The sequence below is a fragment of the Trichoplax adhaerens genome, genomic scaffold (genome assembly GCF_000150275.1).
Source record: "Trichoplax adhaerens TRIADscaffold_17 genomic scaffold, whole genome shotgun sequence".
Classification (NCBI taxonomy): Eukaryota; Metazoa; Placozoa; class Uniplacotomia; order Trichoplacea; family Trichoplacidae; genus Trichoplax; species Trichoplax adhaerens.
Genome location: NW_002060959.1, coordinates 356,579 through 368,366, shown reverse-complemented (window position 1 = coordinate 368,366; position 11,788 = coordinate 356,579). Strand labels below are relative to the sequence as shown.

The 11,788-nt window shown below is 34.2% G+C and overlaps 2 protein-coding genes across 2 annotated transcripts; one reads left to right on the top strand and one right to left on the bottom strand.

Annotated features, from left to right (window-relative positions):
* Window positions 1-1,968: 1,968 nt before the first annotated feature.
* On the top strand, window positions 1,969-5,356 carry TRIADDRAFT_31319 (uncharacterized protein; the record flags this gene model as incomplete). Its single annotated transcript, XM_002116718.1, has 16 exons — window positions 1,969-2,235; window positions 2,471-2,512; window positions 2,599-2,712; window positions 2,786-2,936; window positions 3,140-3,216; window positions 3,287-3,393; window positions 3,515-3,675; window positions 3,761-3,884; window positions 3,985-4,102; window positions 4,206-4,314; window positions 4,405-4,461; window positions 4,539-4,633; window positions 4,736-4,774; window positions 4,867-5,022; window positions 5,091-5,179; window positions 5,254-5,356. The coding sequence occupies 16 exons, from the start codon at window positions 1,969-1,971 to the stop codon at window positions 5,354-5,356; spliced, it is 1,809 nt and encodes a 602-aa protein (XP_002116754.1).
* A 1,875-nt stretch (window positions 5,357-7,231) lies between these two features.
* On the bottom strand, window positions 7,232-10,916 carry TRIADDRAFT_31284 (uncharacterized protein; the record flags this gene model as incomplete). Its single annotated transcript, XM_002116643.1, has 13 exons — window positions 7,232-7,353; window positions 7,474-7,662; window positions 7,742-7,835; window positions 7,918-7,929; window positions 8,044-8,113; window positions 8,227-8,402; window positions 8,611-8,703; window positions 8,789-8,981; window positions 9,408-9,620; window positions 9,710-9,845; window positions 10,077-10,166; window positions 10,288-10,486; window positions 10,593-10,916. The coding sequence occupies 13 exons, from the start codon at window positions 10,914-10,916 to the stop codon at window positions 7,232-7,234; spliced, it is 1,911 nt and encodes a 636-aa protein (XP_002116679.1).
* Between the last annotated feature and the right edge of the window lie 872 nt (window positions 10,917-11,788).

The following is an 11,788-nucleotide window of genomic DNA, read 5'->3' as shown; positions in this document are numbered from 1 at the left end:
CTATAGTCTAAGGTACTGCAATAGCTACTCTACTACAGTACTACTGTATACAAGAAACGATTCATAAATTTTAATTTCCTTCTTCATTAAATTCGAAGAGGAAATGGTGGTTGTTGATTTAGCAGACAGTCAATAGCAGAAATTGATGATAGCATTTATAGTCGCTCTAGATATACTAATTTTAGCTATAGATCAACCATGCTTTCATTGGTAGGGCTTTCCATCACTCTGTCCAATGCCTCGCGCCAAAAGTCTTTGTCTGCGCTCGACCGAAGCAAATCCTAGCCACACACAAGTGGAAGAATCGATCACGTGATTTGAATGGCCATTGTTACTCTCCATTTCCCGCCAAACTTGACCGCATCATTTAGAACGCTAGCCAGCCATCAGGCAGTACTTTCTACTCCATCACGATTAGTTGGCTATCCCTTGACTTGTGTGCTCTATGGTAACCAATTTGGAGCTACTGATCCCATTCTGCAAGACCACTACCAATTGGCAATTGATCCAAGTCGCCACGTTAGCCTTCAAGCCAACTGTTGTGATAGAGATCTGCTAGGGTATGTCAACTGCTACAGTCTGGATAAGATTGCTATAGTAGAGTGATGAATCGATGACGATGTAGGAGAATGGATTAGTCTAGATGTTGTCGGTTTGCATGTTGCATCGTTATTGGCCGTTCTAGCATGGATAGGCAAAAATGATACCATACAATAGTCATTAGTTGATCGTTTGATGATTACATTACTTTTATCAAGGTTTTATCTAGTATTTGATCTCGCTAAACTGTTCTAAATCTTATCATCATATTGCCATTAATAATTATTCCTCTCACGATTCTTCATTCAAATCAATATATCCTTAGTCAACTGTAAATACTATTATCAAGAAATTACTCTCGCCTTGCCTGACTACAACGTCAATATATATATATTCAATCGAAAATTTCAACATGCCTGTTTTTGGTGAATCTGCTGATTGGGTCAAACAACCATTTTCCATCATCGAATCCATTTTTGGTAAGTGTTACTTTTGACATCCTGATTGATGCAAGACCGAAATAATGCTCTACAATGCAGCTAGTACAAATGACACTAATTGATATCCTCATACTGTACAACGATTGAATCTATTTTGTTCAAACTAAATTAAAGTCGATAATGGGTTACATAGAGAAGTTGAAATGGTTGAACCAATGCGACTAACTGATAATACTCTAATTAGCGTATGCTGTGGCTTAAATTCGATATTTGATTTCTATAATGAAGCCTCTTAAAATACAACAAAGCTGTTCTTGTAACTGTAACTTCAATGCGGTTAAAGTTAGCCAATGATTAGAATCTGCGCGGTAGTAATTTTCCTTTAGATAAAACTGTATAAAATTTATCGTACAATTTCGTTGAATGCAATAATTATATAATTAGAATTGATTCAATCTTTGCATTGCTTTTTATGGACGCATACTCTGTATTTTTATCTATCTATGTATTCATTCGTTAGCTTACCATTTATGTTAACTGATTCTACTCGCTATTGAAAGTGATCGTGACTGGTCATATTCTCAATGTTTGTACCATCGATGAATAGATCATCACCGCTGACAAGTAACAGCAATGTCTTGCTCTTCTGATTCTAGAAAAAAGTCTGACCGATGGATCTACTGATTATGGCCAATCTAAGATTATCGATCATTTTGGTAACCTACTCTGTAGTCCAGAAGCTGTCAAATGGGTATATACTTTATTTTGTACTCGATTTCTGTAATGATTGACATGACCTTTAAACGTGATTTACTGTAGGGTGAATAGCCATTAACATTAAATGATTTTGTAATATATTATAGTAATTTACCAGTAATGGATAGCTATGACTAAGTAGGTCTTGCTATAAAGTGGATACGCTTGCAGTACAGTTCGAAATTAAAAATGATGGCTTAGATTTATTTTATTACGGTACTCTTGCTAGATTATGAACGTTCAGCTTAAAATCCACGTATTGCATTGCGTAGTTTATGGCCTTGATACAGTACTAGCGTATTTGAGCCTGTTTTTGTGCAGACTTGCTAATGGAACGTTTGTATATTTCTTCTTTCAGGTTCCATCACTCAATGATACTCCTATTCATCGATTGCCTTCCAATTCATTAGTAAAATACAGATGTATGGTACAAGATATGTTTGACCGAGAATTCTACCTAGGTGTTTACGAAGTTCATAACGAAGAAGTTAATACAAAGGTCAATATTTCATTATTCATAATTTTAAGAATCCGCAGCTATGTAGGGTTTTCTCGTACCAATGTTATTGAACCCGTTAATAACTTTCAAATGATAATGCCGTATATCTCTTATAGAAATAATTTTTTATATAGTTTTAAAATCTTATACACGTAATTCTCTTATTATGATTTCTAGTAGCATAGTTATTGCATTTTTATTTATTTTATCATTTGCTTCACTTAATCAATTATAGGTTCTTAAATGTGGAAAATACTACGATGTTGCTCGCTGTCCGGTATATATAATTTTCTTTTATTGATATAATTTTACATCACAATATAATAGCTCAACATCGAATGATTCTTACATCTTGAATTTTAGAAAAATTCTTCAATAAATTTACAATCTGATCGTAGCGTAACGCTGGATCGACAAGTGTTATACTGCGTTCCAATTCCTGGAGAAAATCAATGGGCAAAAGATATATCCTATTTTGTATATCAATAATGTAACTTTTCGTGTTTCCTGTTTTCTATGTTATTCATGTACATGATGCATGCGAATATAGTTTACCTCGATAACCATGAAATTATCGAATCTCTGCAAATTTCTTAACCAAGACCAAATCTTTGCTGGAATGACTACGTCCGTGCCAAGCCCAAATGCTCGCTATGTACCTGAACCATCATTTACTTCTAACAAAAGAAGGTTCGATGAAAGTGATGACGACGAATCTTCCGATATGGCGGGTACTATTGTGGATAATTTATTTATAAGTTATAAAGCTATGTATTAATTAATAACATTGACTTCTAGGCATGAAAAAGCAACGGCCTGTAAATACCCAGCAAGGTTGGCTAAGACACAATGACATAAAACTATAGTAAATTAAAAATAATTTTCTTGTTCTTTTATAAATTAGACAACAGTTCCAATAATATACTCCCTAATTTAAATTTTCCTCTGCCAAACGAAAATGGACCTGCATGTATAGTCAAGGTAAATGTTTATATTGGATCCTTTCGAAAGTATATTAGTAAGGTACAACTTTTATCTTACGGTGTTACAGATTTATGAAGATACGGATAATATCAAAGTGAATGATATGATTGAGTTTTTTGGAATATTATCCGTAGACCCGGCATTGAAAGCACCATCCAATACTAGGTTAACAAGGTTTCTTTATAGTCCATTTGCTATTAAGTTATCCCCAATAATTTTAAGGAAATACTTGTTTGTAACTAAATTATTTTCAAGTGTTAATAACTAGCTATTGCCATAACTATTAATATTATAGAGACTCGGGTATTTACGATCCTGAAATCGATATGGATTGTGCTGAGGAAACTGCAGCACACTGTCCAGCTCCATCATTAGTCCCTCGTCTGCATTGTATTATTGCCAGACATTTACCGCATTCAAATCCAATATTGCCATTCGATAGTCCATCAGAAATAAGTAATACACAATCTCGATCTAATTTAGTTATTTTTGTACGCGTTCACCGAAAGGCGCTGATGCGAAAATTTCATTCTTCTTATAGGTATCAACAATACTTTAGAAAAACCAGAATTAATTCGATCTCAGTTGATATCAACACTTACGGATTGTATTGGTGGAGATGCACTAGCAGCTGAATATACGCTACTAAACCTACTATCGAAAGTGTAAGTATATCGGAGTCACTATATCCTTTGAAATTTAATGATGTCTAACTAAATTCGTATGTGTCTTGACTCAATATTTGATTCATAAATCTGTTGTTAGTAACTACAGGCACGATGTTGTTCCTGTTGGCAAGTTTTCCGTTAATTTGGCTGGTTGTCCTGTTGGAGGGACTATTACACATCAATTATATGAATCTATTGAGGCATTAGTGCCTAAGGTTGGTACTGTGCGTACATTTGCTAATAAGAGATAATGTTGCTATGCCAGCCGTTGCTGTATAAGGGTTACAACTTACTGTTTGTTACCAATTATTTTTCTAGAGCTACTTTTTATCAATGACCCTTTCCGGTATGAATTCACTGCTACTCTCCCCTAAAAAGGATTACAATGCTAATCGATTACAATCTGGCATCTTACAGTTAACCGCTGGTAACATAAAACAGCAAAACATCGTTAAAGTTTGTGTACCTATGTAGCAATTATAATAATTGATATTAATTAACTTTGCAAATATTAAAGGAACCCATTTAATATTGGATGAAACTGTGTTAGAGCCAGGACAATTAGATCCCAATGGTAGGTTACTGTAAGATATAAATTCTTGTCGTAGTTTTTAGTTACAAATTTCTCTAATTTTCGTATAATAACATTAGGAGTAAAGAACCTAACAGCTCTAAGTAATGTCGTCCGGTGGCAAAAAGTTGATTATGATTTCAGCTATCATCAAACTGAATTTCTTTGTGATTTGGTGAGCTATTTGATTGTTTGATAGTGATTGAATATTATAAGCGCATGCATGTGTATGTTTTGTCCTGGTTTATATATAATGTACTCGTTTTCGTTGCTAAAGACGGTCTTGGTTCTATCGGAGGGAAAATCGATTTTACCGGTAAGGAACTCTATGTTCGTTGAAATGGATCTGCTATTTAGTAATTAACCAATGTCATTCATAATATAAAACTATTACTATCTTGTATGTAGTGTGATATCGTAATCCCGATACGACAACGTAATTCTGTCACAAAAGCCGAAAGCAATCCAATTCGTGAGATTCCATTTTCGTTTCTTCAAGATTTTCGAACCTATCTTGCTGTCACTCGATCTCTAAATTACACAGTAACGAATGAAATGCAGCAGGTAATGGCAGCTACTTATATGCTATGTTTAGACAATGATTGTAATCTTGTATGAGGAATGTTTTACAGGCACTTCAGGAAGACTTTGTGAATTCGAGGAAGCTGGACGATAAAGCTATGACAGCTGATGACTTTCACTTAATGTTAACCATGGCCAGGTTATTACTTCAGTAGGCAATGCATTCATCATAAACCTTACCTTGACTTACGTTCTTATGTGTACCTGTTATAGGCTACTTACCCTGAGTTTTGGGCAAACCTTATTAACTCCTGAGCTATGGAACAGAGTGAAGTCATTGGAAAGGCATCGAAAAGCTCGTTCTCCTTCTCAGTAGTATTCTTCCGCAATATTATTAAGATTACTCTTTAACATATATACGATATATGACTATAATTATTTATTTCAAGATCATATATAAATTTATTACTTTGATTTTACATGTATACTCATTATTGAAAACTGCGCAGTAGAAGTCGTTTTCTTAAGTTAAAATTGTATATTTACTAATTACAATACTTAGATTACATAGTTGGTATAAGGTAATGAAATACCCATAGATTTTTCAATACCAAAATATTGTGCAAAATATGTATTTATTGCAGGGATTACATTAGTTATTACTGATAGAATGTATCGTACTCTTACAAAAATTGAAGTGTAATATATGTGGCATAGAACCACTGTAAATCGTGATACTCTTTTGAGTTGTATAGTAAGTCTTCAGCTATTCTGTGCGTTATAATATAAGGTTCTAATGCCTTGATTTTCTTTGCTACTTGACCTCTTTAATAATAATGTATTTTAGAAGCTTGATTAAAATACCTAGATCGAGTAAAATCTCAAATAAATATGTACAACTGCGTGTGTAATACGACCGTTTTAGATAACTTAGCTCGAATGAATGGTGGACTGACTTTAAACCCTAAAGTAGTCAAGTGTGATCAATGATTTATAATTATTAATGACACAAAATGGATTGGATCAAAATTAAAAATTTCACTTTGGCTGTTTCAAATATACATAAAGCATTTCGCTTAGAGATGTGTATGCGATAATAATAGGAAAGAATCTCTGATACATCGACATTTAACTATCAATTACAGTGTACTGTATACCATTTATAGTGTCTACAATTTTCGAGAAACTCGTGAGTACGTGTGCTATTAACTGTATAAGAGTATTGTGACGATCAAATCAGGATAGATATCGATAGGCGTAATGAAATTTTGCCATATTCGTAAGCCTCTGAATATATTTGTAGTTCGTGAAGAAATTACGGACCGGTTCTGATCACGACTATCCAATAAACTTTGAAGTATATTTAGTTCAAGATATCTGTATACAGAATAATTGTCCTAAGATTGATATTTATACGACTGATATGCAATGTAAAAGAAAATTTTTTAGAATGCTCCACTCCGCACTAACAAGAGATATTCCTTTACCTAGAAGGGGGTTATTCAAACTCAAATTAATTCCTGAGGGCGCACATTTTATTCGCCTAGTCTCAACAATGGACAACAGCAACATAACAGTACGTCTAATGATGATAAACATTGTATACTATACAAATAACACTTAATATCTTCAACAAGAATAACGCATGTTGTTGGGTGCGTAAGTAAAATTGCGATTGATCCAAAATAAAAAGTGCTACTTTGTAACAGAGACACTTTAAACCATAATGAGCAGTCGTCTTTCATGCGATTGATGTTGAAAATGAAGTGGCAAGTTTAGTCATGTTGCTTAGATGATAAATACTCGTATGATCTTGTGTGAAAGATAAATTGTTACCGATTATAAGTATATTTGATATCACAAATTAATCACTTGATGCTAGCTTTATCAAGCTAAACTGTTTCAGCTAAAGTCTACAACTTAATAATCGGTGCTAAATACTATCTTGGGTGATAGAATAACATAAGTAAAAATAGTTTTCATATAACCTCAATTAATTAATTACCAATGTATCACTCTTAATTCATGAACTTAATATAAATTTGCAATATCAATTAAATCATACATTCAATTCATTTAACTGCTTAGAAAGTTGGAGAACTCGGTTCTAATTCAGAGCGACTATACAATTTTCGCAAGATAAAGAAGGCGGTATCTTCGGATGTCCTGCAATGCAGATGTTATCATTAGTCGTGGTACAGTAAACTAAGTAGTGATTACAAGCTATAGAAACAACGGTTATGTAAATAGCCTACCAATAGCAGCAGTGGCTTGATAATGCGAAAAGATATTCATTTAAACTTTCAAGCGGAGCTTCTTGCAAAACATAATCAATGCGATTGCCTTCGTTTAATTGGCCAATTTCAACATTATCTTCTATTTGATCTATTACAAGCAAACAGGTAGCGAGTGTTAACTGTCATGGCACAATATCAACTAAAATACTTTTGTATATTATAGCCCAATATAATAAATGCACCATTCCAATATCACCTTTAGTATCAATTAGTTCTGACAATTGCTGCATTTCACTTTCATGTTCGGTTAGATCAGATCCTTCCTCCTTCTTAGTACCGGTATGAGCACGAGCAAAATCTTGTATTGCTGTGATTGTACTTTGCACAGAACTAATTATATTTCGTTTAAAGTTTTTACCCATTTTGGTTAAATTGTCTTTGAGTTCTGTAGATGACATAAATTACATTAGAGACAAATTTATAAACGACATTCTTATAGCGTAGACTGAGACAAGGAATGATACCTAAATGAAAGCGTTTCCGGCCCTTATGATGCTCCATCATAACTGGAAGGATATCTCTTGCAGTTTCTTCGATAATTGGTTCGATACGATAAGCCTTTGTGATACAATCAGCACGTAAGCTACTTTTAGAGTCATGAAAAAATATTTGATTGAAAATCTGGCAATAGACAACTTACCACTGGATCGTACTGTTTCGTTTTCGTAGGGAAATAATTATTTCAAAATTAAAGTATAATATTAGCTAGTAGCGTATTTATTACAACAATCGTAAATTTAGGTACTTTAAAATTTGAAAGAATTACCGGATGGAAGACATTGTAGAATCTTGAACAAGTTGGTAGTTTGTATTTTTCGTCAATATTGTCGATGCCTCTGTAATTCGGGCGATATCATATTATGTATAAAGCAAATCTTGGCAAACGCCTAATTGAAATGACAATTCGAAGATAACTTTGCTATTGATGGGAATAAGGTGTTGCACTAACCGGACAATAAGAAACAATCCTATAGGAGAACCTAAGGCGAAGAAATTTGCTTGACGAAAATCAAGGCGCGGATAATTGACGTAAGGTTGACCTGTACCAGCTACACCTTTCTGATAAGTAAGTCTTTCAACGTTCGCGTTGTGAGAGGCTAATCCTTGCCTAGACAAATCGATACTCTCCGATAAATTTATGCTTGGTTCATTTTCCGATACTTGCATAGTCGACACAGCAGATTTTTTCGCTTCCTTTTTTTTTGCCGCTTCTGCTGCTGCTGCTTCTTGTTTACTTTTCTAAAGATAATGCATATTAATTTCGACAACTGGAAAGCAACTACTTTAACATTAACTCCGTAATATTTCTGTACAATTACTTTACTGTACTAACCTCTTCTAAAGTCTTTTTTATGTAATTAGATAATTTTTTTCGATGACCTAGCGGTAATCCTAAATCCTTCAAGTCTGATTCGCTACACATAACCTACCAAATAGATTCACTGGATTTAAGAAAACAAATAGTACATCTAAAATTGCATTAAATCTGAAATATCACTTATTTGCCTTACCAATGCATCCAGGTCGATTTGCTCGTTTTCAAATGTTTCTGTATGAGCACTTAGGTTTAACTGCGCTAAAACTGTAGATATACTTTCTTTTTCCTCCTCCTCTTTGTCAGATAGTTTATTTGTTTCTTCACCAACAAGACTACTTACTTCGGATTTTTCCGATGCGCTATCGGCAGAAACTAGTTCGTTTTCACTTTTGCTGCTATGAATAAATATTTAGAATATTATTTTAGTGACAATCGTGACATATTTACAAATTCAACATAGATCAAGCTGCTAATTGATCGCTACCTAAATGATCTTGCAGTCTCAGATTTATGTCCAGTTACAGTAGAACTTTGATTTATCATTTGTTGCACATCACCCTATCGAGGATTAGATTGCGTAATAGCTCAATAATAAAAAAACAGTTAAGCGTCACATAAGTTGTCTTGTTATTTAAAGCAAACAAAATTATCAATGTAACAATTTACCTGATGCCTTAGTAGATCAAAAGCTATACATGAACCTACGACGACAAATGTGCATCATTTTGAAATAATAATTAGATATATTATATATATTAATACTACTGAAGTAGTATATAATATGATTAGCAAAAATTGACAAGCCTTCTAACATACCGAGACTATGGCCGGAAATAGAGACCTGGCCAACAAAATTAGGATTGCGTTCCCTGAACAATTTATATATTCTATTCATTTCTTGAGTGACATAATTTACTATTGCTTGGCAGTAAACAGGACTGGTATAGAACAGAATATCTAACAAATTTTCATTCGTAAAATTTCTCATCCTTGTTATGCTTGGCAAGGTGATATCTTTCATTGCGCTAAATTAATCGTATAGACATTTTTAGATTCTCGTCAATAGGCTAAGAATTTTAAGTTAGCAAAAACCAATCCAAAGAAAATAAACTACCTATCGACTCCATTATCGTCTCCGTGTAAGGCATATCTCCATATAATTGGTAGAAATTCAACTCGCCCGGCACGATTGTTTTCAAAGCTCGCATGTGTTTGCTGCAGATTGATACCATTATTTCTTAAATCTTCAACTGAAAGGATTATATGACGAATAAAAAGTAATTTGGTATTATTATTAAAATGTTATATTTCGTAAGAAATGGTACAATTCAAAATAAGATACACATTTCAGTATAAACAAGCAAACGAAATATCTCGTATGTAAATAATATGCAAGAAATTGGCACATACAGAAGCTCTGATTGCATTTAAAATACTGCCATAATAGAGAACAATTATTGCATCATGATAGTTCTACTTACCACAAGCTACTATATCACGCAGTTGAAAGTCAGCAAACTGACCAATACCATGAATGACCAAAATTAAATGATCAATCTGATCCTTTTCACCTAGAATACGGTATATTAGGGAAAGAGATTAGAAAGGACAGCAGTAGCATAATATAATTTCCGTTCTTATTAAAACAAGTGTAATATAAGCATATAGGTTTATCAGTAGCATAACCCGAACCTTCAGGCAGTTGATAGTATATATCGGCAACACTCCTCTTCACAGCACGCGGCCTCAAAGTCGACTCCTCTTGATTCCATACATTATTGGGTCTCATATGGATCATAACTGTAGGACTGTGGATTACAACACTCTCTCCTCCATCTAATGGTAGTGATTGCTGCCATCGGTTTTCATTGATGCAGTTATGAAATAACGCCTATCAATAATATAATGATGGAATGCAATCATGTACTCAGATACTTATCTCATTGTTGCTCAAAACTGCTGTATAATCAACAAAGTAAGCAATAGCTCATAATTACTTCAAGTTTCTCAGAGACAGTTTCTTCATAGGGAATTAAATAGGAATTTTGATCACTTCTATAAAACCAAGTACCACGCCTAACTTCTACATTAGAACCATTCCAGTATATAGGGTATCTTATACGTTGTTTAACATCGACATCGAATCTTCCACCATCTGTCGTAACTACACCTTGAGTATTATTTATATAGTGCTCTTCAATACGACCGGAATCGATCCTAGTAAAGGGCACCCACGCGCCGTCTTCTCGCTTGTAGAACCAGTGCGCTACCATAGGTTGTAGTTCGCCACCGTAAGGGAAATGTTGCTGCTGTTGCTGCATCGCTTGCATCGAAGCTGTTTGGTGAGAATCATATTCCTGTTGATATTGTTGTTGTTGTTGTTGTTGTAGGGGATCATTACTATTATTGACTGGGAAGTCATAACGAGTATCAACATTGGTATTTGTTTCAGGGTGAAAAATTTGCGTAGTCTGTTGTTGAGGTAAGTGCTGTGATGGATTAGCTGACGTATTTGCTGGCGGCACCGGCCCAGCCATGTTATATAAAGGTACCTGGGCTGATTGAGAGCTACCAGGCTGGTATGTTGGAACTTGTTGATATCGTTGCTTGTTTGGATCCTGCCTAAAATTGCTTAGACTTGCAGTAGGAGGAGGTGGCCCTGTGTTACCACCGGAATATGTAGCTTCTGTAGATGGTAAATAGGCCTTTTTGGACTGCCCAAAGCTATCGTCTTGTCCAACAAACGCTTCTACAGGAATATCTACAATGAAGTTACAAGTTATATATAAATCAGAAAGCAACGATTGCGAGGATGGTAATATACATGTATATGAAATACGCTTCAATTGTTTCATTCCTCATTTTCATTTCAAATACACATTAGGCAGCAAAAGTATTAAAATATTGATCTACTGTCATGCAAGATATTAAGGTCATGGTACTACTTAACATGCTCTTACTATTCGTATACAGTATATTCTATTCTATTCAAGCTACCAGTACTTTTTCAGTATAGGCTAATCATGAAATGAAAGTAAAGTATCAATATTCCAGTCAGAGTTCAATAGGAAGAATTATTCTTGTGCTGCCATGAACATGACCGGAAAGCCGATACTGTCGTTGTAGGATTACTGGATAAAATGATCAGATATGAATTGTATAGCCAATGCTACACGATCAGTTACTGAAGAGA